General features: G+C 47.3%; 3 protein-coding genes and 1 long non-coding RNA gene across 5 annotated transcripts in view; 2 read left to right on the top strand and 2 right to left on the bottom strand.

Annotated features, from left to right (window-relative positions):
* Positions 1-2,235: 2,235 nt before the first annotated feature.
* LOC131500787 (uncharacterized) lies at positions 2,236-25,494 on the bottom strand. Its single transcript, XM_058710258.1, has 5 exons — positions 25,009-25,494; positions 15,475-15,714; positions 14,247-14,359; positions 3,898-3,981; positions 2,236-3,729 (listed from the first exon to the last, which is right to left on the bottom strand). The coding sequence occupies exons 2-5, from the start codon at positions 15,646-15,648 to the stop codon at positions 3,270-3,272; spliced, it is 831 nt and encodes a 276-aa protein (XP_058566241.1). The 5' UTR covers positions 15,649-15,714; positions 25,009-25,494; the 3' UTR covers positions 2,236-3,269.
* Positions 16,456-17,894, top strand: LOC131500788 (small ribosomal subunit protein eS17-like). Its single transcript, XM_058710260.1, has one exon. It carries the CDS (start codon positions 16,596-16,598, stop codon positions 17,199-17,201), a length of 606 nt encoding a protein of 201 aa, XP_058566243.1. The 5' UTR covers positions 16,456-16,595; the 3' UTR covers positions 17,202-17,894.
* LOC131500791 (uncharacterized) lies at positions 23,363-24,549 on the bottom strand. The gene is made up of 2 exons (XR_009256462.1): positions 24,035-24,549; positions 23,363-23,938 (listed from the first exon to the last, which is right to left on the bottom strand). It is a non-coding gene; the product is annotated as an uncharacterized LOC131500791 (long non-coding RNA).
* Positions 24,702-26,367, top strand: part of BAIAP2L1 (BAR/IMD domain containing adaptor protein 2 like 1) — a 93,308-nt gene continuing 91,642 nt past the window's right edge. The window contains exon 1 of one of the 2 annotated variants that reach the window (XM_058710257.1): positions 24,702-25,011. In XM_058710257.1, the coding sequence (XP_058566240.1) occupies positions 24,961-25,011 (51 nt within the window). In that variant the 5' untranslated portion in view covers positions 24,702-24,960. The remainder of the gene's footprint in view (positions 25,012-26,367) is intronic. The other variant, XM_058710255.1, reaches the window with a different exon arrangement.

Genomic DNA, 26,367 nt, shown 5'->3' with positions numbered 1-26,367 from the left:
GCGAGAGGTGGGGGCACGGACATTCGGTCCATAGCACCAGCCCAACTCTGAAGTCTGGAAGAGAGCAGGGTTGCAGCCCCCACTGGCCATCTTTGCCAAAGTGGCCCAGACAGGATGACCTAGGAAGGAGCAGGGGTGGGGCAGGTTAGCCTGGGCCCCAGAAGCACATTCTTCCCTGGAGTCAGTCTGGGCAGCGCCTGGCCTCCTATGGGATGAAGAACCCAAAAAAGCTACAGATGACGCCCCGCTCTGTCTGAGTATTCTGTGTTAGCCAACACAAGGCTGGCAGCTGACGGTTAGCCCATTAGAAAGATTTTTTGAAGAAAAAAAAAAAAACAATGATATTGTTGGTGGCTGGAAGTTATTATTAAATGAATCTCTTTGCAAATGAATCATGGGAACATTTTAAAATTTCACTTGAAAGGAAACCAACCATTTCTGCTTTCCAATTCTATTAGGATCCCATGGAATCCTGGCAAGGCTCGAAGTGTGCTTTTTCAGCGCAAAGGCGTGCTAGACCGTAAGTTGAGAGAAACAGTTCCTAGAAGGTTCTAGAAGGACCCACTAAGTGCACATCCAGGAGTCCTCCTAGGCAGCTAGTCAGGGCTTTTTATCCAGCCTCAGCATATGGCAGTCACTTATCATCGTGTCTGCTCCTTTGAAGGCCAAATCACATCTTGTCTCACTTAGCAGACATGGTTTCTGTGATGGTTAACTTTATGTATCAACCTGACTGGATCACAGGTGAGATTATAGATACAGATATAGATATAGATATAGATATAGATATAGATATAGATATAGATATAGATATAGATATAGATATATAGATAGATATACAGATATATAGATAGGGATAGGGATATAGATACAGATATCGCCTACCTGCTCTGTTTCTCTGGAGAACCTAATACAGTTTCCTTTTTGTGCCTGAAAATTCCTCCTTTTCAAGAGATTTTGTTCCCCTTTCCCCTCAACGTGTCATCACTATTCTGTAAACATTACAAGGTGAGAAGCAATTAATTCAATTACAAGAAACAGGGAATTCCTACTTGGAGATCAGATGTTTGCCCTCTTTTTTAACTGGAAGTTTCTACAGAGGGAACCACTTGAGCTTCATTGGTGTAAAAATGACAATGCTGTCCCAGGTTTCTGATTTACTCCGTGAAAAGGTCTGACACGTGGCCCCTGGTTCTGGACACAAGAGTTCTCACCTGCAAACCCGAGTCTGTCCTGAATCACCTGCATTCTAATGAGAATGTCCCGTCCTGGTGGATCGCTGCATGAAAAAACCTCAATTTTCCTCATGAGGCCCCAGGATGACAGCTTTCTCGTTAACATTTTCCTCAGGCCTAGCTTAAATGAGAGTCACTCCGCCCCGAAACGGAGAGGTCCTCAGCTCCTGACAGGTGGAGCCTTCCCTCGCTCCCCCACAGGGGCTCTGTGCCCTCCTGCCATCTCCAGCAGGTCACGGACAGTGGAGGGTGGCCCCACAGGACTTCCAAGAGCCGCCTGCGAGTGTCTAATCCCAGCTCCTTGCTCAGCGACACCACGCTGGTAGCTTGGAACCAGCCATATCATTCCTGGGAAGCCCGTTGGCCTGAGACCACAAAACTGCAAACGAGAGGAATAAGGACATCCCCGGTCCCCGGAAAGTTCTGACTCACTACCTCTGGGACTCCAGGAAACCAGCCTTCGTGGCCCCATGTCACAGGCAGGTGGGCCAATACCCTTCTCCTTAAGGTGTCCTCACCCTCGCTGTTCCACACAAGCCTACATGGCTCCCCAAGACGGGACCAGCTAGACCCCGGGGGACTCAGGGTTATGGTCCCATACCCACACTCTGTTCCCACATAGTCCCCAGCATGCTGGAGGCTTTTTCTTTCTTTTTCTTTCTCAGGTATGGTCCCAGTACAGAGTGGCCTCTCTGATTTTACCAACAGAACCTTGTTTCCTAGATGCTGTGAGACCCAGGAAAGCCCGGCCTGTAGGCTGCACCCGCAGTGGGTCTATGCAGGGGCATGCCAGAGCGGAAGGTGCAGGGAGGTCACCTTGCTGAGTTAGACCGGAAGGGCAGGGGCAGGTGAACCGGCTCACGACTGAGGGCATCATCACATGTCTCAGTCCAGGCTCCCGACCCCCATCAGCACAGCCCCACGCAAGACCCCACTTCTATCCGTCTGTCTGTGAGCCCCACCTCACCCCTTCCACGGACAACCTCCTGGTGGGTTCCACATATGCACTTTTATTCACGGGCGTGCAGAAACACCTGTGTTGTTGCCCATGGCGATGGACCTTCTGGTCCTTCCTGTTTTTAGGCGACACGAGGCTTGGAGATACTGCTGTGTGTACGTCCAACCCATCACCCCAGAGTGCTGCACAACATCCTGAGGTGTGTTTCTGACCACCTTGCATCTGGGGCATCTCCCTCCTTGTGCGTAAATGCCAGTGTGAGGAGCATCCTGGGACGCACTCTCTTAGGGACCGGCGCGGACTGTCCTGGCACAGCGAGTATCTTGTGTGTGCCAGGCGCCCTGGGTGTGCCATCTCAGGTACATACTCCACGGACGCAGAGGTGTCCCTTTTCCACCTGCCAGTGGTGGGAATGATCGACCCAGGCTGATGGTTGGGTGAGGACATGGCTGGGAGGGTTTCGAGATGCTGCTCTGTGTCAGAACTCAGTCATTCCAGGAAGCCACCTCGAAGAGGACGTACACGGACCGATGGTAGACCAGGGATCACCTGAGAGACTGTGCACCAAGAGTAGACCCTTCCCCTGCCAAGTCCCACACCATCCTTAGCCAGGTGACAATTAGAAACATTTCTCTTTAGGGAAAGCTGAGTGACATTGGGTCCCTTACTAATGAGCCAGCTCACCCTCCAGTGGAAGCCTCCTGTGGTTGAGAAAATGGGGGTGCCTGTAAGAGTGACAAGGTAGAAGGGATGGGAACCCGAGCTGGGGAGGGGGGGCAGCTAGCTTCACAGCCAGAAGGGAGAAGGCACGATTCTTCCACCTCGACAGCAGGAATGCAGAGAGGTGCAGGCGGGGGCAGGTAGGGAGCTCACTCTGCTGGCTTGGAATTTCTCGATGAAGTCAGATGTGGCTCCACAGAGCAGAAGGGAGGGAGGGCGGGAGCGAGGGCGGCTCGGGGAGAAGAGGAGAGGAGGTATGAAGTCGTCTGTGCAGAGAGTGGGAGTAGAGTGGGAGAGAGTGGGGCTGCCGGGAGCACCCCTAGGTCCGTGAGCATGAATTTACAATGGAAGGAGTCTCACTGATCCAGTGCTTCCTCCCCCTCCCCCTCCCCCAGCCCCCTGGGGGATGCTGGGTTGGGGGGGGGGGGCAGGTGCAGGTGTAAGAGCAGAAGACAGCCGAGGGCGAGGGCGGTGATCACACAGGAGCAAGAATGAGGACAGCAGTGTTTCAGGGAGACTGTGACGCGAGCCCTGGACGGCCGGAGGAGCTGCCTGGGCAGGTGCCGGGACGGTGAGGTTGCTCGAAGCCTTCCTCCCACAAGGGGGCAGGGTCCCTGATCGCAGCGTGTTGGCGCAGATCGCTGGAGGTGAGCAAGGGGAGGCAGAGAGAAGCCACGGAGGAGTATGGCCATCTGTAGGGCCGTCGGGAAGAGAGCAGGGGGAGCAGGGAGGAAACAGCAGGAGCGGAGGTCTTCGGTGACCACACGGCCAGCGGACGGCAGCCACCGGGAGGGGCGGCAGGTGATACGGCTGGGTCTAGAACAAGAAGGAAAGAGACACGTCTTAGAAGCGACCTTGGCAAGCATGGAGGAGGCTGACCCCAACCTTAGATTTGGGGGGTTGTGGAGCGTCAGAGAAGAAAGCCTACCCCACCTCCCACCCCTCCACCCCCTCCGGTGGAGGGCAGCAGGGGAAGCAGTGAACCTGGTGAGAGCGAGGAGAGCCTTCCCAGAAGAGGTCGAGGCCCGAGGCTCGGGGAGTCTGCTGGCTGCACATGGCGACATCAGTCTAGCCGGGAAAGGTGAGCGGGACAGAGATGAGAACATGCCTTGAGTCAGATTAGAGAAGGCACAGGTCTGGAAGAAGGGTCTGCGGCGCCGCGGGGCTTGGTCCCTTGCAGGTGGCCGAATTAACAGGGGAAGCAAAGCATGATGGGACTAGCCCTCTAGGATCCTCCACCCACACCCCCACACACATAATCACGCCAAGCCCTGGGTTTGAATATTGCCGGAGCTTCAGGCAACTGCTGGGGTGACAGCTCCCCCTCGTGGCTGAGGCAAGAAGTTCTACAGAGAGCATCCCCAAACTTGCAGCTGGAGACCCCGAGGCAACCGGTCGCCAAATGCCTGCAGCTGAGGGAGTGGGGCAGTGCTAACAACGAGGCCCAGGTGCACAACCCATTCCTTTCCCATGTGTTACCTGTGGGAAGATTCCAGCCCAATAAATTCCCTGTCCGGAATAAAACCCAAGAATCCCCCAATCTCCGAATGTGTCTCTTCTGCCCGGTGTATTATCTGTACACGAGTGGCTTAAAACCTGTTACCCTTGAGGGGCGCCTGGGTGCCTCAGTCAGTTGGGCGTCTGACTTCGGCTCAGGTCATGATCTCAGGGTTCGTGAGTTCGAGCCCTGCGTCAGGCTCTGTGCTGACAGCTCGGAGCCTGGAGCCTGCTTCGGATTCTGTGTCTCCCTCTCTCTGTGCCCCTCCCCAGCTTGCACACTCTCTTTCTGTCTCTCTCTCTCTCTCTCTCTCTCTCTCGAAAATAAATAAAACATTTAAAAAAATTTTAAAAACCTGTTACCCTTGAGAAAGAAAATGTATCGCCCTCCGATGGTAGGAGTTTTCATTTAGGAAAGCTCTTGATTGAATAGATGTGAGTGTGGGGCACCAGCATCGGAATTTCCCTCCAACATTTTCTTACAAATATGTATTTTCAAACTTAATGGAAGATCAGAAGAATTTTACTGACCCTCCGTTCCTCTGTCCATCCAACAAGCCGTCTTATTTTTTGATGCATTTCACAATGGGTTGTGAGGTCAGTACATTTCACCCGTAAATACTTCAGCACAAATGTTATTAACTAGACACCAATATTTGTTTCCAGTCTGTTTCCCCCCCATGCTTTGAGGCAAAATATCCATAAAATCACAACCTCAAGGGTACCATTCAACAGACTTTGACAAATACATACACCTCTGTAACCCATATTCCCATCAGGACAGAACAGTAGCATCACCCCAGAAAGGTCCCTCCTGCCTCTTCCCCGTGAACCTATCACTCCTCTATCCCAGGCATGTTCTGATTGCTCCCATCACAGATTAGTGTTTGCCTGTTCTAGAACCTACTATAAATAGAATTATAAGGTACAGACTCCTTGGCACAGTAGCACCGAAATTTCCAAAGTGGCCCAGGTGATTCTAATGGGCCAGCAGGGCTAGGAACATCTTCCCTGCGTTACAAATGAGAAAACTGAGGCTCAAACTGATTTTTTTTTGGGGGGGGGGTGTTAGGTCACAGTTAATTGGCTATAGATGCAGACTAGAATTCAGGTCTCCTTGCTGATAGCCCTCTGTTTACTGTGCAAACAGGGGCCACTAGTGGTTCTCAAACTTCAGCATCCGTCAGAATCCCTGGAGGGCTGGGTAGATTCCATCAGACTGGGGTGGGGCCCAAGAATCTGATTTCTAACAAGTTCCCAGGTAACAATGATGCTGCTGACCCAGGGACCACACTTAAGAACCACTGTTCTGAAAGCCAGGTGTAAGATATATTATTGGAAACCGAGGGTGTCATTTCTACAGCTGGCCAAAATGGGTGAGTGTCATGACAACTAAGAGCTGGGGGCGGGGCATGAAATACTGATGGTGGCCGCATTACAGGGGGGTGTCCTCATCCCAAGCTGGCTTTGTTTCTTTTTTTTAATGTTTATTTTTTGAGAGGCCTTGCATGTGAGTGGGAGAGGGGGAGACAGAGGATCCAGAGTGGGCTCTGTCCTGAGACCAGAGAGGCTGATGCGGTGCTTGAACTCACAAACCGTGAGATCATGACCTGAACCGAAGTCAGATGCTTAACCGAGCTGGCTTTCTTAAGATCTTCCCCAAGGTCTGTATTTAGCAGTCACTCTAAGGACTTATTTTTGTGTGTTTCAGCAAAAGTGCCCCCATTTCACATCATTTTCTCTTTAATGGGGAGAAGTCCTCCTCTCTCCTGGTTGAATCATTTTTATGAGCACCTCAGCTGATGCCAGGGCCCCTCTTCCCTTCAGCTGAGTTTATCTGGTCATTTTTAAGACCCACTACTACTTCCAAAGTCTGAGGGCAGCCTGGGCGAAGCTACCCTCCAGGACAGAACCCCCACACACTTTTAGGAGGTGCTTTTAGGGCAACATGCCATATAATTTTGTTTTAATTTTTTTTAATGTTTATTTTTGAGAGAGAGACAGAGACAGAGCACCAGCAGGCAATGGGCAGAGAGAGAGGGAGATACAGAATCCGAAGCAGGCTCCAGGCTCCGAGCTGTCAGCACATAGCCCGACGCGGGGCTCGAACCCATGAACTGCGACATCATGACCTGAGCTGAAGTCGAACGCTTAACCGAGCCACCCAGGTGCCCCCACACCATATAATTTTTAATTTTCACACTTATGAATTGATTTTAACGTGCCTAAAGAAAGTAGGGAACCCGTGAATTTACGCCTTTGACATATTAAACTGTTTCCTCTTTGAATAAATTTAAATTTAGAAAAGGAATTGATTTGAAGAAGCAATACAGACAGACTAAAAAGTCAGATGTTTGTAGGTATGTGAAGGCATATGAAGCTGACTGAGGTTTGAGAATCTCTGCTTCAGCAGATGCCAGAAAATAGGGGCTATGGAGTCTCAGAGAACAGTGTGTCCTGTGAGGAAAAGTCACATCCTTTTCCTGCAACCTTTAAATTATTGAAAAGAAACATAAAAACAACTCCAGGGTTTTTTTGCATTTGTATTTTGTGACTTATTTTGCATATTGGTCTTAATATCTTATAATAACTTGCTTATTTTCTTTAAAATATGTGAATTTATCTATTTGCTGTAATTTTAAAGTGATTTTTATAACATTCTGGGACGAGCATTCTTTTTCCTTAAGGAACACATTTTCAATGTTATAATGAAAGCTAGCTGAAATATACAATTCTGCATATAGAAAATTACCTTAGAGACAAATTTTCAATATCTTTTACTTCTAAATGAGTTGTATTGTTATTAAAAAGTAACCTTATTCAATTGTGTTTATTTCCTTATTTTACACTCCCCCTCATTCTATATAGATGTGAGACAACCCTAGAAAGAACACATATGATAAAATAAAAATTTTTAAACCAAGACTGGACATTAAAAGTAGGAAGTCAAGGGGTGCCTGGGTGGCTCAGTCAGTTGGGCGCCCAACTTTAGCTCAGGGCATGATCTCATGGTCTGTGGGTTCAAGCCCCGCATCAGCTCTGTGCTGACAGCTCAGAGCCTGGAGCCTGCTTCTGATTCTGTTTCCCTCTCTCTCTGTCCCTCCCCCACTCATGCTCTGTCTCTCTCCGTCTCTCAAAAATGAATAAATGTTTAAAAAAAATGAAAGTAGGAAGTCAATGTGGGGGAAAGTAAAAACACAAATATGCAGGTCCTCCAGACCCAAGTGGTTAATGGACTATAGCTGAGTTTCTAATTTGACTCTGAGCTCCCTGGCAGCTAAAGAGAAAAAAGACACTGCACAATCTTTTCATCATTTTCATTTTTTGGGGAAAAGGAAGCATGTTCATTTCCTCAGGGAAAGCAGAGCTTTTCCCAGGATTTAGCAAAAGATGAAATTCATCAGTAACATCCATCGTCACACAGTACAATTCTTTTATTTTGATGAGAACTTTTTTTAAGTTTTATTTATTTTATTTATCCCTTAAAAACAGGAATCTCGACACCTAGCATGGGGCTCAAACTCACAACCCCGAGATCAAGAGTCACACCCTCCTCTGTCTGAGCCAGCTGGGCACCCAAGATGAAACTGATTAGGATGGAGGGAGCATTGCATGATATAATGGATCACGCCCTTGACATTCCTAGAGCAAAGAGAACAAAACTCCTCTGACACCATCAAAGGTAAGCTAGCCACATCGTTTTCCATAATTCTCATCTAAAGTCCTTAGAATCAGCCCTGTGTGTATATAATGCTACACTTAAAAGTCTCTCTTTGGACCATCTGTGTGACTCAGTCGGTTAAATGTCTGACTTCGGCTCAGGTCATGATCTCACGGTTCATGGGTTCAAGCCCCACGTCAGGCTCTGTGCTGTCAGCACAGAGTGTTTTGCACAGCACAGAGTGTGTTTTGAGGATGCCAAAAGCTGTCAGCACAGAGCCTGGAGCCTGCTTCAGATTCTGTATCTCCCTCTCTCTCTGCCTCTGTCTCTCAAAGATAAATAAACATTTAAAAAAAAATTAAGTCTCTCTTTATAACCAACCAAAGTGTTTTGAGACATTAAACTGTTGATACATCAACTATTCTCAAATTTATACTCTCCTAGCTCCTGGCTTATATATTCAGTGCCTCCCATACATCTTCGCTTGGGGTCTAATGGACATTTTATCATTTTTGTTAATGTTTGTTTCTTTTAAGAGAGACAGAGAGGGGGTGGGGGGAGAGAGAGAGAGAGAGAGAGAGAGAGAGAGAGAGAGAATGAGAATCCCAAGCAGGCTCCACACATAGCACAGAGACTGACACGGGGCACGGGGCTTGGTCTCATGACTGTGAGATCATGACCTGAGCTGAAATCGAGAGTTGTATTCTTAACCATCTGAGTCACCCAGGAGCCCCTAATGGACATTTTAAATTTAACATGACCAAAACTCCAACTCTTCCCCCCAAAACTGGCTGTATCTACAACCTCCCACCCTTCATTGATGGCAATTCCATCCTCCTATTTGAGGATGCCAAAAGCCTTGAATCCCTCCCATCCCTCATCTGATCTGTCAGGAAATCTCATGGTTCCACCTTCAAAGTACATCCAGAATCTGACCATCTTCTCACCACCTCTGCTGTCACCGCCACACATGAGCCACCAATAATACTCACCTGCGGTACCCAGTTGCCTCTTTTTAAAGTGTCTTTGTTTGGGGCGCCTAGGTGGCTCAGTCAGTTGAGCGACCGACTTCGGCTCAGGTCATGATCTCATGGTTTGTGGGTTCAAGCCCCGCGTTGGGCTCTGTGCTGACAGCTCAGAGTCTGGAGCCTTCTTCTGGTTCTGTGTCTCCCTCTCTCTCTGTTCCTCCCCTGCTCATGCTCTGTCTCTGTCTCAGAAATAAATAAATATTTTAAAAAATTTAAAAAAAATAAAGTGTCTTTGTTTATTTTGAGAGAAAGAGCACGTGGGGAAGAGGGGCAGACAGAGGGGGAGAGAGAATCCCAAGCAGGCTCTGTGCTGTCAGTGCAGAGCCTGAAGCGGGGCTCAAACTCCCGAACCGTGAGATCATGACCTGAACCGAAATCGAGTCAAGCGCTTAACTGACGGGGCCACCCTGGTGCCCCTAGAAAAGACGTTCTTAATCTATTTCTGTGCTGTTCTAGAAGACTATGAAATTACTTTCAAACTTTTTCCAAGGAGGGTCCCCATAGCTTGCACCAGGTTGTCAAAAGATACCTCTAAAACAGATCAAGAACAACTGATTCAGGAAGAAGGGAAGTTTGGGCAGGTCAGGTTGAAGGCCAGAACCCACAGCTGGTATTAATTAGGGACTAAAGGCTAGCAGGTGAGTCCCTTCACCTCGCTTCCTCAGGATCCTCACCTATACATTGGGCTTGCAGTGGGGATCAACCTGGCAGGTGCTCTCTACACTGACAAGCACTCACTTAGAAGAGCTGACCTGGCCAAGGAAGGGTGTGCCTCTCTCACCTGCACAGCCAGCGCGCCATCTAGTGGGCACAGCGGGCAGTTCAGACAGCTGGCACACCTCTGGCCCTCCTGGGTCCCAGGCAGCAGCTGGCTGGGAAGGTTTAAGGAGCTCCAAGTCTGTGCAAACTGTAGAGCAAGACAGGCCTTTTGCCTTCCCTGCAGAGCAGAGGGGAACTATAGGGGTAGGCTTCCTGGGACAATCTTTCTGTCCACCCGTATCTCTCTGGTTCACAGGGACAGGACTGGGCAAGAGAAGTGAGGGAGGAAATTGACTCAGCACAAAACTTAAGGGAATGCCAAACGATTCAGTAATCAAGTTATCTTCCTGCAATGTTTTAGAAAATCTAATGCAAAAAGGATCTATGATGAACAAAATAGCAAATGCTCAAATATAGACAGGATCGGTTTTCCCGATCTTTCTATCCATCTCAGGCTTCGGTAGTGCTCCCAGGGCATGTTACGGATCATGTGCCTCATCAGCCTGGTCTTAGGAGAGCCCCGGAGGGTCAAAGGGCCCCTGCCTGCTGCACCAGCCAGTGACCAGGCTGAGCCAGAGCCTGGGTCCGGCAGCATACCATAACCAACAAATGCATGACCCTTGGGCACCTGGATGGCTCAGTTGGTTAAGAGTCTGACTTCGGGGGCGCCTGGGTGGCGCAGTCGGTTAAGCGTCCGACTTCAGCCAGGTCACGATCTTGCGGTCCGTGAGTTCGAGCCCCGCGTCAGGCTCTGGGCTGATGGCTCGGAGCCTGGAGCCTGTTTCCGATTCTGTGTCTCCCTCTCTCTCTGCCCCTCCCCCGTTCATGCTCTGTCTCTCTCTGTCCCAAAAATAAATAAAAAATGTTGAAAAAAAAAATTAAAAAAAAAAAAAAAGTCTGACTTCGACTCAGATCATGATCTCACAGATCGTGCGTTCGAGCCCCACGTCAGACTCTGTGCTGACAGCTCAGATTCTGTGTCTCCTTCTCTCCCTGCCCTTCCCTTGCTTGTACTCTCTCTCTCTCTCCCTCAAAATAAATAAACATTAAAAAAAATTTTTTTAATTAAAAAAAAAATTGTATGACCCTGGAGAAATGGCAAATTTCAGCCCCAAAGGGGACTCTTCATTTAGATGGGGAAGGAGACTGATTCAAATTCTTTCTTCATGGGGTGCCTGGGAGGCTCAGTTGGTTAAGCATCCGACTCTTGAATTCAGCTCAGGTCATGATCCCAGGGTTGTGGGATCGAGCCACACATTCATCGAGCCCCACCATATTGGGCTCCACATGGAGCCTGCTTAAGATCCTCTGTCTCCCTCTCTCTCTGCCTCTTCCTCTCCCCTGCCCCCCCCCCTATTAAAAAAAAAGAGACAAAAGATCTCTCTTGAGTGATGGAGGGAGACACAGAACTAGGGGCTGACCCTGCCTTCAAGGGGCCCACCATCTTTTAGCTGAGACCATGCATGGACTGGAGAGCAGAATATGAGAAGATTATCCGGTTAGACTTTGAAATAACAACAGAGTAACACTTTACTGTAGCAAAGTGACAGGATGACCCCTGAGGACTTTCCCTGCCCCGAGATTCTCGGTGTCTCCACAGATAAGTCATTGCACAGAGTTAACACTCATGGACTCGGTGTCCTTCACCCACTCCACAGAAGCCCAGCCAGGGTGGTGGCATTTCTCTCCAAGGCAAACAGAGCCGCCTCCTTATCTGTCTGTGTTTACTGATGATGTCACATCCATCCGGGTGTCCTGATCCATGTGACTCAAGGGTGAGCTGCTGGTTAAGGTGAGTCATACCTTGACCCACCCAACCAGGCAAGAATCTGGCTCCAGGAGGGACCCAGTCACTGGAGGACTAAGCTGGATGAAACCCTGCAGATGAATCAGAGCGTCTGACACAAGGAATGTCAGCGAAGGGGCGTCTCAGTTCCCTGTGGCAGCTTCTGTTGATGCCACGTGTGTAAAGCTCCCAGTATCTCATTGCAAAGTCAGGCCCGGAACAATGCTTTCAAAAGGTAGAGAGGGGAGAGGGGCATGGCATGGAAAGCTGGGCCAAACCGGGTTGGAAAGAATCAGGTCACTGAGACCTGAGATTTGAGTGTGGGCCCAAACGCCAGCAGCCTGCCCCACTTCTTCCAAAGTCGTTTTCTCCAAATGGTGGCTTGGGAGCCACAGGGGGCCCCAGGTCAGACTCTTAATGAACCGAACTACCCAGGTGCCTGAGGGTCAGGCAACTGTTGGTTATGGTATGCCGCTGGACCCTAGGCTCTGGCTCAGCCTGGTTATCTGGTCACCTTCTCTACCATCGATACTGCTAAAGATCAGTGATTTGGTTGGCTGGTTGGGCCAGCGAAACAGGTGACAAATCAGAAAGTGTTCACTCTTCAAAAAGTAATAGTAATAATAAAACTTGAAATACGCCTGCGAGGTAGTTGTACAGCCCTCGAGGGGTGTGGAAATTCTGTGTGACTTTGCAACCAGGCTCTGGAGCCTGAGGTGGGGGGTGAAAGAGTAGGCTGGCCCATCCCAGGGTGAGCCGCATTCTGTTGACAGTGAAAGGGAATGATCTGGAGATCAAAGGCAGCTGTGAAGGAGGCCGGGTGGGCAAGCCGCAGCCTCAGAATAGGGACGCATGTCCTTCCCTCTGCCTCCACTAAGGCAGCTCCAGCCGGGCCTCCTCCTGGCCAGCAGCCCTAGCACCGGCGACTTCCTGGTCTACGCAACTGATTCTCCCTCCTGTGTATTCGGTGGGGAGCCTGGCGAGGTCGCTGCATCTCTGGAGAAGCGCCATAAGGGAAAGCATGGCCCTCACCGCCCTCAGGGTCCCCTGGAATACCGTCTGCCCCCATTCCTATTGATTAGGACACACAGGTCCAGGAACGTGACGTGACTTGCTCCAAGCCCCACAGGATCCGTTATCACTGAGACTAGAAACTAACCTTCCCGCCATGTTGGGCACACTGTTGTCACCCCCCTATCACATTCCAATAGCGGCAGGAGACCCTGGCCTCCAAGTCGCAACGGGGACAGGCCCCAGGAGCCCAGGCCTACCCTGAGGTCAGGCTTACTACAGCCTTACGCTACAAGGCATGAATTCTGCTCCTCTTTCCCAGCTGCCATTTCTACCCGGGGGGAAGGAGCATGGCGTCTGCCTTCAAGAGTCTACTCAATAGCCCAACAGCCAGATCAAGCAGAATGGGAGGAAATGCAGACCCCCAGATATCTTGTCTGCTTAATATCAAAGAACCAAATGTTTTACAACCCAAGGATCTTTGAATGATACTTTGCGCCAAAGTCCCATCTCCTTCTGTGTTTGGAAGAAAGCCACCGATACAGAGGGAATCTTCCAAGAGTTATGAACTCAATTATAGGCCAAGAGATGGATCACCTTTTTAGCTCGTAATAACACGCGAATACTTTTCTTTTTGTGGCCTCCGGGGATATTGTCATTGTCGTTGCTTTGTGGGAGCAATGACTGCCTTAAAAGCAAAGTGGATGATTTATCTTTAGAAGGCTTTTATTTGCCAACTTTGAAAAATGATTCAGAAATGTATTTCTTGGAAAGTGGGCGTAAAATCACGTTCTTTGATTAAAGTAAAAGTACTTTTAAAAAGTGGCTTAAGGATGTAAATTCACAGACAATTTTCTAGGATTTTCCAGGAGAGTCCCAATTTTAATATTTCCTGCTTTGGTCTCCATAATCATATTCTTATTTGGCAGTCCCCAGATCTTTTGGCTTTATTTCTAAATATGGTCATCCTCCAAATGAAGACATTTAAATGTATCAAAAGTTTCAAGAAGCACTTTCTCATCTTTTGGATTTTTCGTGTGACGATTCGTTATGTTTGCATATGTTGACTTCAACGCAATCACAAATTTTCCCAACTTTTATTTTATTTTTTAAAATTGTTTTTAGCATTTATTTATTTTTGAGAGAGAAGGAAAGACAGAGTGTCAGCAGGGGCAGGAGAGGGGCAGAGAGAGAGGGAGGCGCAGAATCTGAAGCCAGCGCCAGGCTCCACGCTGCCAGCACAGAGTCCGACGCGGGGCTCAAACTCATGAACCGCAAGATCATGACCCGAGACCAGGTCGGATGCTTAACCGACCGAGCCACTCACGTACCCCTAATTTTCCCAAATTTTAATTACAATATGTCACTTAGGGATGCTTTCAGCTGTAAAGAACAGAAAACTCAGGGCTCACATGCTGTCAGGGACCCATTCTCTCTCTTTCCACACACCAAGCTCAATTTGTTGACACCCAGTCTCATTTGTTGCTTGGAGCTCACAAGATGGCTTGTATGGACATCACATCTGCTTTCTAGGAAGTTATTAAGGGGTCAAGCAAACAATTGCCCAAGCCCCAACTATTTTGCCTTTTACCTTCTCAGTAGACCTTTGTTCATTTCCTTTGTCTCTTTGGCCAGAACGTTGTCTATTTTGTCACTCCCAGTTGCAAGAGAGACCAGAAATTCAAGCTTCTTGCTCTCTACACCCTATAACAGAAAAAGGGGATGGAGTATCTGATGTCATACGCCTGCTTGTTGTTTTACGAAGGCTACAGTAACTGCAGCCTTTAAATATCTCTAAATACAACAGATAATGCATGGGATGTATGATTTTAATTGGGTGAGTGCATCCTTTGAGAGCATTAAAATAGTGAAGCTCTTTCCACCATGGATTTGTGACTGCTACTTCTGGGCCCAGAGTACTGCCTGACATCATAGCCAAACGCATGCTTAAAGTTTTATAGCGATCGGATACTAATGGGACATTACAAACTGGCTTAAGTGGCAAAATCTGCCTTTTGGACTCAGCAAAGTTCCCATTGATTCTTAAGCCTTCTTTTGCTTCTTGGTCAATGTCAATGTTAGGGACATTTTTAAAGAAACACGTAATGACTAGTCAAGGTTTTTGCTTAATTATTTATAATTGCACGCATTTGCCTAATGGAAATTTTCATTTTATGCTGAATTTCAAGATCCTCGGGGCTAATACTTCCCCTTTTAGCGAAACGGTTGCATTCCTTCATCATTTATTGCTCTCTTGGATCCATGAAAATTCAGAGTCAGAGTGGTGGGACACTGATAGACCAAGAGAAAGGTTACAGACGGTCTGAGCTGTTCTGGAAACAAATTCACTAGAAATGCCCAGGGCCCGGGGTTGAAGGGGCCCGTGTGGTGAGGTGGCAGCTGGAAGGCACGTGGACACAAACATGGGTGTGTAATCAGATGGAGATGCAGACAAAAAGTTCATCCGAGACAAGCCTTTGCTCTCCCTGAAAGAAAGCATCCAAAGACAAACTGTCCTGGCTGGAAAGATATTCCCTTCTGTTCCACCCCCTCAGCACCCCCTGCTGTTCATTTTGGGGAATTGTTTGACAATCCTGTTTGCCTTCTGGCTTCGTTACTATGGCCGCAGCAACAGGGGAAAGGACATGAGAATTGTCTATCTGGCTCAATAGATCCCTGTCAAAGCACTTCAGAGTATCTTTTCCCAAGTCTTCCCTCCAAGAAAAAGCCCCAACTAAAGGTAAAATTGTTCCAGACCTTACTGTGCTTGTCTATCGAGATAAAATGTTGGGCACGCTGTGCAAGAATTTAAGTCTTACCGAGAGGAAATTTGCAGACATGGTCGATGTTTGGCATTTGCTAAATACAGAAAACCAGGCTGCATGGGAAGAGAAGGTCTGGAACTTTCTCTGCTGATATTTTTTCCTTGGAAAAATAAAAGACAAGGCAAATGAAGAGAGGCCAGGCCGATCCACTTGCACAAAGGCAACCATTTCCCCGCGAAGCCAAGGCACTGAGGGGTTTTTGGGACAACAGACGAGTGTCTCTTCCTTTCTGCCCTGGGAAAAGTAAAGAATGTTCGGGTTATCTTGGCTTCGGGCAAATAGCCTCTCCTCACAGAGGCCAATCTGCACCTGGAGAATAAGACTTCAGAATAAGTGCTGTGGACAGGACTTTAAAAAAAAGAAAAAAAAATCAGAGAATTTTAGAACTGAGAGTAATTTGAGGACCAACCACCCTAATTGGGACGTGAAAAAACAGACCAAGAAGTGGAAAATGCCTTGCCCGGTCCTACATACTGATAAAGGGAATGTGATCCTTGGCCTCCTAGCCCAGTGCTTATCACCCCAGAAGCAGCCTCAAAGGGAGACTACAAAGGCCCTTTCAGGCTTCTGGCAGACTGTACAACCCAGAATTCCTCCAGTTACAAATACTTGAAATGACATATAAAAGGTAACAAAAATATTTTAACACACAGCCGAGTTTTGGGGGGCGGGGGGGGGCGGGGAGAAGGCAACAACAGATGCCAAAAACACAAAGGGAAGAAAACCAAGCACCCAGGACAGATGATATAGCAGCCCTTATGGGTGTGGAGGGGAGTGTTAGAGCTGAAAACTGGCCCAAATGGTCAGATGTTTCCAATATTATAGAAGTTCCACCTGTATAGGGACTTGGGACCCGTACAAGATGGCGAGTAGACAGTAAGACCCATTCACACAGATGGGATCCTCAGAAGACTGCATGCCAGTAAGAGAGGTGCTAGGAGGTACTTTCTGGCCCAGGGAGAGGACAGAGGAATTTGGCTTCATTGGGGGGTTTAGTAGAAGAAAATACTATCCTAAGAGAAATTAACCCACCAAACCTATGACACGGGGCAGGGGCAGAGTCTGAATTTTATACCCTCCCTTGGTAATCTTCTTGGAGGGCCTGGCAGGAACAAATGCAAAGCTTTCCTGGAGGAACACTTTATAACCCAGGCCACATGGGGTTTTTCCAGACAAAGTGGATCACCACGCAAGATGACCTCATAATAATTACCAGATCCACCAACGTGGGCCACGTTCGCACCAACACCGTGAAGAAGGTGGCCCGGGTCATCACTGAGAAGTACTACACATGCCTAGGCAACGACTCCCACGCCAATAAGTGCGTGTGCAAGGAGACCACCGCTATTGCCAGCAAGAACCTCTACAGTGAGATAGCACTTGATGTCACTCAACGGATGAAGCAGATTCAGAGAGGCTCGGTAAGTGGGATCTCCATTAAGTTGCAGAAGGAAGAGAGAGAAAGGAGAGATCATTATGTTCCTGAGGTCTCAGTCCTGGATCAGGAGATCAATGAAGTAGATCCTGACACTGAGGAAATGTTGAAGCTCTTGGACTTTGGCAGTCTGTCCAGCCTGCAGGTCACACAGCCTACAGTTGGCATGAACTCCAGGACACCACGTGACTCCTTCTGCTGTGCTGCGATATCGTCAATAAACCTTGGACGAAAACAACAACAACAAATTCCCAAAACGGATAAAGAAAGTTGTGATTTGCCATGATAGAGCATGCACAGCAAACACAACCATGGCTTAATGAAACAATAAATAACCAAACCAGACAAAGTAAAACAAACAAACAGAAATGACACAGAACTATCTGGGAGAAACTATAAAATAATATTGCAAGTGATTACAGAGAAGAAGGAATAGAAACCATAAGGAAATAACATCTGAAAAAGAAAGAAAGACCCTATAAAAAGAGATTAGATTCATGGTTTTAGAACTGCCCACAAAGCAAAGTTCAGATCTAGGTGGCTTCCCTGGTGAATGCTACCAAACATTCAAGGAAGAGTAAATACCAATTCTTCATAAACCCTTCCAAAGAACAGAAGATGAGGGAACATTTCCCAATTCCTTCTATAGGATCAGTATTGCCCTAATGTCAAAATCAGTCAAAGACGTCACAAGAAAACAACACATCAATGTCCCTTATGATACAAATGTAAGAATCATCAATAAGATACTAGCAAACTGAATCCAGCAATAATAAAAAGGATTATACACCATGACTAAGGGGAATGTATCCCAGGAATGCAAGGGTGATACAAAATACAAAAGTTCAATCATTGTAATACACCGAATTGACAGAACAAAGGACCAAAAAACCCATGATCATCTCACAAGACACAGAAAAAGCATTGGGAAAAAAATTAACACTTTCATTATAATACACTTGACAAACTAGGAATAGAAGGGAATTTCCTCAATCTGATAACAAGGTTACCAGATAAATACATAAAAATCAATTATATTTCTGTACATTCTCAACGAGCAATCTGAAAATGAAAATAAGAAAACCGTTCAATTTACATTAGCATCAAAAATACTTAGGAATAAATTTAACAAAAGAAGTGTAAAACTTGTACTTTGTAAACCACAAATCACTGTTTGAAGAAATAAAAGACCTAGATAAATGGGCGGACATTCTATATTCATGGATCAGAAGACTTAACATTGTTAAGGTAGTAATACTTCCCAAATTGATCTACAGATCCAGTAACACCATATCAAAATCCCAGATCTTTTTCCTGCATAAATTAACAGGCAAATACTAAAATTGATATGAAATACAAGGCACTCAGAGTAGCCAAAAACAATCTGAAGAAGACAAAGTTGGAGGACTCACAGTTTCCAATTTCAAGACTTAATGCAGAGCTACAGGAATCAAGACAGTATAGCATTGTTGTGGTAGGATAGGCATATAGATCAACTGAATAGAATGGAAAGTCCAGAGATAAACCCTTACATTTATGGCCAATTAATTTTTGACAAGGGCACCAAGACAACTCAATGAGGTAAAGAATGATCTTTTGAACAAATGATGCTGGGACAACTGGATATCCACAAGCTAAAGGATGAGGCTCAGCCCCTTTCTTACATTATATCCAAAAGTTAACTTGAAATGTAGATCTAAATGTAAAACTATAGAACTCTTAGATGAACACATAGGATGACCTTGGGTTAGGCAATGGTTTCTTATATGACACCAAAATCACAAGCAACAACAGAAAAAAATTTAGATAAATTGGATTTAAAATTAAATTTTTCAGGGGTGCCTGGGTGGCTCAGTTGGTTAAGCATCTGGACATGGTCCAGATTTGGTTCAGGACATGGTCTCACAGTTTGTGGAATTGAGCCCCACGCTGGGTTCTGCACTGTAAGCGCAGGATTCTCTCTTTCCTCTCTCTCTGCCCCTGCCACCCCGCTCATGTGCACACATGCACCTCTCTCTCTCTCAAAATAAATAAACGTTAAAAAATTTGTATGTGTGTGCTTCAAAGGACACCATCACGGAGGTGAAAGGACAACCTACAGAATGGGAGAAAATATTTGTAAGTCATACATCTGATAAGAGATATGTAAGAGACTCACATCCAGAATACATGAAGAACACTGGCAACTCAATAATCAGAATATAAAATAACACAATGTAAAAATGGGTCAAAGATCTGAATAGACAGTCTCCAAAGATGATATGCAATAAGTGCATGAAAAGATACTCAACATCATTAGCCATTAGAGAATGCAAATCAAAACCACAAGATACCAATTTACACCCAGGAGGAGAGCCTAAAAAAAATGGACAACAAATGTTGACAAAGATGTGGGGAAATTGGAACCCTCATACATTGCTGGTAGAAATGTAAAATGATGCAGCCACTTTGAAAAACCATTTGGCCGTTCTCAAAACTGTTCAGCATGGAAGCACCCTGCAAACGCACTCTCAGATGTGTACCTAAGAAACATAGAAACTTACATACAAATGTTCACAGCAGTATTCGTCACAAAAACCAAAAAGTAGAAATAATCCAGATGTCCATTGATGGATGAATGGATAAGCAAAAGTGGTATATGATGAAATATTGGAATATTATCCAGTAACTAAAAGGAACTCAGTCCTGATACATACTACAACATGGATGAACCTTGAAAGCACTATACTAAATGAAAGAAACCAATCACAAAAGACCACACATTCTATGATCCCATTTGTATGAAATGTTCACAGTAGACAAATCTACAGAGACAGAAAGTGGATCTAGTGGTTGTATAGGACTAGGAGACAGGGTTGAAGGAAGATGAGGACTAACAGCTAATCATTACAGGATTGCTTTTGGGGTGATGAAAATGTTCTAAAATTGAATGCCCAACTTCACGAATAACCTAAAGACCATTAAATTGTACACTTTAAATAGATACATTGTATGGTATGTGAATTATAGCCCAATAAAGCTGTTTTTTTTAACAGAAAGTGATAGTTGAAAGAGAACCAAGTAGAATTATAGAAATAAAAAAATATTGAAATTTAAAACTCAATGGGCAGATTAATTACACAGGAATTTGACACAGCCAAAGAAAGAATGAGTGATGCAGAGGATGATTCTGGAAAAATTATCCAGAATGCAACACAGTAAGATAAAGATGTGCAAAATATCAAAGTTAGTAATTCAGGAACAGTAGAGAAGATGGATTAAGATTTGAGCTTTCTTAAATTTGAACAAAGTTGAAAAAATTGAGCAAAGTTGAAAAGCAGAAGTGGTTCAAATGCCATTGAAGTGACAAAATTGGCTTTCACACGTATTTTATGGAATCATTGAAAGCTTCATGGTCATATAGCATTTAAAATATATTAATGTATTTTGCATTTAACTCTTATTCTTAGAAGGACTTACATGAAAGGTTAATAAACCACTATACTTTACAGCCATTATTTAGTGTGTTTTTTTTAACGTTTATTTATTTTTGAGAGACAGAGTGTGAGCAGGGGAGGGGCAGAGAGAGAAGGAGACACAGAATCCGAAGCAGGCACCAGGCTCTGAGCTGTCAGCACAGAGCCTGACACAGGGCTCGAACACACAAACTGAGAAATTATGACCTGAACCAAAGTCGGAGGCTTAACCAACGGAGCCACCCAGGTGTCCCTAGTGTTTTCATAAATAGAGTGAGTATTTAACTTTTCTTGAGTGCTAATGTTCTCAGATTGTCCATACAACAGTGACTGGGTGTATGCCATGCAGTGCACATTGTAAAAAGTTCAGGAATTTTTCTGAAAATGTGTTTATGCCAATGCTTTGTTACCTTTTGGTATTTGGTGAATTGAATCTAATATCTGTATATTCTCACCAAGGACTTCAGACTTCAGGTGTTTTGCAGTCTATTTTATCGTTTTTTGAAAGCTGGAAAAGCAAACCCCTGACATAGTTGCTTTTTGTGAAATAAAGAGCCTTTTGACTACCTCATAAATGTATCTTCTTAGAACAGTTCTTGAGCACCTACTGTGTGCCAGGCACTGAGCCACCTGCAGAGAACCAGACAGGAGTCAGCCCTGCCCTCGTGATATTTGCATTCTAATGGGAGAATGGAGTGGAAAGAGACAATCAATAGAGAAATGAACAAGGAAAAGTTTAGCTAGTGTATTCGTTTCCAACAAATTACTACACATTTAGTGGCTCAAAACAACATGCGTTTATTCTTTTACAGTTCTGGGGCAGAAGTGCGAGATGAGTTTCACAGGGCTGAGATCAAGGTGTCTGCAGAGGTAGTTCCTTCTGGAGGCTCCGATGGGAGGGTCTGTATACTTGCTTTGCCAGCTCCTAGTGACCTCCTTGTTATTCCTTGGCTTGTGGCCCCTTCCTTGGTCTTCAAAATGCATCATGACAGGCTCTGCCTCTGTATCACCTCTCCTCCTCCCCTGACTTCTCCCATGTCCCTCTTATATGGACCTTTGTGACTACATCCAGTCCATCCAGATAATCCCAGATTATCCCCTCCTCTCAAAATCTTTGATCTCATTTGCAGAGTCTCTTTGCCATGTGAGTTAACATTCACAGTTTCCAAAGCTTGGACTTGGACAGCCTTGGGGAGTCATTCTCCAACCTACCATAGCAAGCAATAAGCACTATTAGAAAAGAACATGCCAAGGGGTGCCTGGGTGGCTCAGTCAGTTGAGCATCCGACTTGGGCTCAGGTCATGATCTCGTGGTTTGTGAGTTCAAGCCCCACATTGCGCTCTGTGCTGACAGCTCGGAGCCTGGACCCTGCTTCGGATTCTGTGTCTCCCTCTCCCTCTGCCCCTCCCCTGCTCATGCTCTGTCTCTCTCTCTCTGTCAAAAATAAACAAACATTTAAAAAAAATTTTTTTTAAAGAAAAGAACATGCCATGATAGAGAGGGTCTAAAATAACGTCTGCAGGTGGAGGGGTTAAGGAAGGCCTCTCTGAGGCTGCATCTAAGCTAAAATCCAAATTATGGGAAAATGCTGTGTGAGTGGGGGAAGCACATTCTGGGCTGAAGGAACAGCTTGTGAGAAACTCCATAGCAGAAGTGAACTTGGTGCCCTGGAGAAGGCAATGCACCTTGGACGGGGAGAAAGTTACAGAACAGCCAACGAGTCTCCAACTCACATTGCCTTTTCAGAATGGGAATACTCAAAGCCCCATCCTCCCTCTTGGCATTTCATATGGGAATTTGCCCCAAACTACTATCATATCGACAGAGACCTTGTGTCTTGTGTCGCAAAGCAGAGTGGAATTCTCGTGTGCATCCTGGAGCATCCGGCAAGGCTGAGAGCCCCTTGTCAGCAAGTTCCGAAGAAGGTAAAACCTCAAAACAAGAGCCTGTTAGGAGTGTGGCTTTCAAAGTCTTAGTGATGTTGGCATCCGCGATTGCCTCTTACAAACTTTGTTAACATAAACAGGATTTTTACTTGTTTAAACTCAAGCAAAAGTTAAAAGAGGAAACCTTGGGTGCCTGCCCATCGGGACCTGTTCAGGACCCACCCTTCTTCAGGCCACTCGTGTTCTGGGTTGGGGGAGGGCCGCTGCAGGGCTTTCCCAGCAGATGGAAAACTGTTGGGCCAAGTGGCTTCTCCTCACCTTCTCCTGAGTCATTCCTTTCTATGGGTTTCACTTTCCTTGCCCAGAGCGTCAGGAAGTCTTAGTACAACTTCAAGTTCAGTTTCAAGTTTGCATGAAACCAACAAACGCACTTGAAGAGCCTAATACAACTCGTTTTTTGAGAGGTCTCCCACCTTTTCACACCGACAGCACCTTTGACTGTACCTCGACTACACCTAACATTAGGGTCCTCCTTGAATTCTACTTCTCGCGTATGCATTAAGGGCTTCGGTCAAGGGCAGTTCATTTTGCGTTCCTGCACCCACCCCTCCCAGCAGAGCGCCTGGCATGGAGCAGATAATCAATACTCATACTCTTGTTCAACAAACAACTACCAGGCATCTATATGCCAACTACTAAGCTGAGAGCTGAATGGCACTATTCTTAATGTCTGTACAGACCAAGAAGACTTCTAAAGGAGCAGGATGGTCCCAACCAGGAAATTATTTCCATAAGGGAGAGTTAAATATAACAGAATATCTGTTTGTAGATTTGCATACAGTCATGAACCTGATCCTTTGATCAAATATCAACCTTGGCAATCAAATCAGGCCATCTGAGATGCTTGCCAGTTTTAAGGTGGTTTGTTAATCTCTGTCTTTTCTGACTCTGAGCTACACTGCTGAGCTGTGGGGTGTTAAAGGTTAAGCCTCTGCTCTCTTTTCCAGCTCCTCGGTTGACTGACTGCCCTGCAGCAGAGAGTGAAATGACCCCATTCATCAGAAAGCACAGAGGTTAGTTCTAAGACAAAAGGAGACCTGCAAAGTTAAGTCAGGGATTTTCAAGTTTAAATGAAAACCAGCAGACATACGTGAGGAGCCTAATACATAACGATGGTAATTATAAGGTCATGAGTTCACCTCAATATGGCAAATGAAACCCAATTGGCAAATCTTATGAACCAAATGCTAGAGATCTCTTAAGGAAGGAGGCAGTCACTTCCACTGCCTGAAACCTAGGGCTGATGTGTTATTTCCCCCAACACCTGAGAACACATAATCTTTTGGTTCCCAAGCATGATGTTTTATAACTTGTAAAACCCGGTAACATTGTCCCAGAGTCCAAGTGGTTGTCTCTGTTCTAAGTCCAGCCACATTTCATTCTCTTGGTGTTCTCATTTGGGACACACAGTGCCTTCTTTGTGTACATTGCCAATTGTACTTTATCACAAGAGCCGTTTAGAAGCCTCATATCCTAACAGCTCATAAAAGATGCAATTGCACCCAAATGGAAGCTTTTGAAAACCAGAATAAGACCTCCTTGTTGGGAGGATGTCTCAGATATTAAGCCGTGGCTCCTGTCTGAAGAAGACTGTTCTGGATCCTCAGGGTCTGGACTGGAGCTGAGGTGGAGAAGAGGACAGGGAGCATCAGGAGCCACACACCTGCTCCCTGTAAGTGTTGAAAGGAAGAGTTACCTCCACAACACCTCAGCTCACCGTGGCTCTCTAAATCCAGTAACGATCTCCTGAATAGCACGGCTACGTAACATTAAAGGTCGTTCTTGATGTAAAGTTTAAAAATGTACTGCCGTTTCTGCAACCATATTTTGGCATTCATTAAGTTTCTAATCCAACAGGAGCTTCCAAAACTGCAGGTGGCAGCCTCCTTCCTCCATCTATGAGAGCCCCTGCCTTGGGATCCCCTCAGGTCTTTAGGGTCAGCGAGAGGGGTGCGCAGGAAGGGGGTCAAACAGCGAAATCAATACAACTGGGGGACGTGGGTCCCCCTTCCCGCAGTCCCCAAGAGACAGCACGGAGGGGCGCCCGCGGAAAGCGTGGGTCTTGGGGCCTCACCGTCCCCCCTGCGGGCTCTGTCCAAGTAGAACAGCATCGCGAGGTACCGATGCCTCGCGGGATCCGGGCGGCCGCGAGTCGGGAGCTCTCCGCGGGCAGCAACGAGGCAAAGGGTGGCCGCCCCGCCTCCGGCGCCTCAGGTGGGGCCGCCCCGCCCTCTCGGCCCAGCTCGCCTCCGCCCCGCCCACCCAGGCCACGCTGCCCCGCCCCCCCGGCTCGGCCCGCCTCCTCCCCGTCCCTCCACTCGTCCGCCTCAGGTGGAGCCGCCCCGCCCACTCCGGCCCCGCCCACCCCTCCCGCCTCAGGTGGGGCCACCCGGCCCGCTCGCCTCGCCTCGCCCCGCCGCGTCAGGCCGCGTCTCCTCAGTTCTTCACGGGCGGCGGCGGCGGCGCTACAACTTTTGACATTTTGGCGGCGGAGGAGCGCGCCGGCACTGCGGGACCGACGGCTGTGGCAGCGGCCGACCTTCGAGGGCCCCTCAGCCGCACCGGCGCTCCCGCCGCCCAGGGTCGGGCGGCCACGAGGCTCCGCCGCGTCGTCCCGCGTCGCCCCGCCGGGCGGCTGCAGCCATGTCGCGGGGGCCGGAGGAGGTGAACCGGCTCACGGAGAGCACCTACCGGGTAAGCGGGTCCAGGACGGTCCCGGGGCCTCGCCGTTCGAGGGCGGGAGGCCCGGGGCCCGGGAAGGCACGGGCTGGGAGCTCGAGGCCGGGGAAGCGGGGAGGCCCCGCGGCGGCTCGCGGTCGTCGCCCGGGGAAAGGTCGGGGCGAGGAGGGGACTTGACGCGGGAACACCCTCCCCCTCCCGGCGCTGTGACGCCCTGCTAGCCACACGTTTCGCAGCCAGACGTGGGGGTGAGGGGAGAGTGTCCCGTCCCTGGGGGGCCGCTGCGCCCGGGCTCTCGGGGGCCCGGGAGCAGCGCCACTTTCCTGCCTGCGAGGACGTGGGCGAGCGGCGCGCTGTGCTCGGGCCGCGCCAGGTGCGTCCGGGGGGCGCCGCGGGCTCGGGGACCCTGCCTCGCGCGGCGCCGCATTCCGCTGGGCGATTGTCCCGGGAGGCGACCGGGGTCCCAGGACCCCTCCCCCCGGCCGCCCCCGAGGTTCTAATGAAAATGGACCTTACCTGAAGGAATGCGTTGACGGTCACGCTCTTAACTTGCCTTTATTATGAAAGCGTTTTTTTCCAGAAGCAGACACAGATTTGGGATTAGTGGCCAGTTTAGTACGTTTAAGTGCTTGTAAATGAATTCCAGTTGAAATAAGATACGTGCTTAATCATCTGCTATTAATAGACTACAAAACAACTTTTGTTTTAATTCAAAATTCAAGTTCTCTAAATTCATTTGTAGCCATTTTTAAGGCCCACCTTTTGGTCACTTTTATAGACTTTTTTTTTTTTTTTTTTTTTTTTAGCCCTAAAATTTAGTCTCTAGGGTTGAAAGGTCTGAGTGAATTCTTGAAATCAGAGGAGTTCATTGACTTTTATAGGAAAGGAATAAAGAAGAGTGTGAAAATATAGTCGTCATCTGTCTTTTGAGTTCAAAATAATTGATTCCCTTCTTCTGACTACACAAATAGGTAACGTGAATTCTATTTTCTAGAAAGTTATGCTAGACGCAGTGGACACAGCATTTTTGGTCTCACTAGTAACTGTTTCCTTGACACAAGGCAATTTTTAGAAATCGCAGAAACGTGAATGTTAAAGTTTTACATTTGTATTGAGATTGTTAATATTTAAGTGATCCTGAAGGTGGTGGGGCTGGCAGTGTGGGGTGTTGACGGTGTGTAAATAACACATTCTTACTCTAAGACCCGCGGGATTGGAGCCACTCCTGCGAGCGTCAGTTAAGGAAAAACCCAGTGCAATTGAGGAATGCGGATCATTGCAGATATCAGGCAGTCTGAGTGTCCACTGGGGCACGAAAACACCGGGAACACCCAGGTTCCTATCTTCCTGCCTCCAGGAAGACAGGCACAT

Source organism: Neofelis nebulosa, chromosome 18, assembly GCF_028018385.1.
Source record: "Neofelis nebulosa isolate mNeoNeb1 chromosome 18, mNeoNeb1.pri, whole genome shotgun sequence".
NCBI lineage: Eukaryota > Metazoa > Chordata > Mammalia > Carnivora > Felidae > Neofelis > Neofelis nebulosa.
The sequence above is the reverse complement of the archived record's forward strand: the minus strand, read 5'-3'. Positions and strand labels throughout refer to the sequence as shown.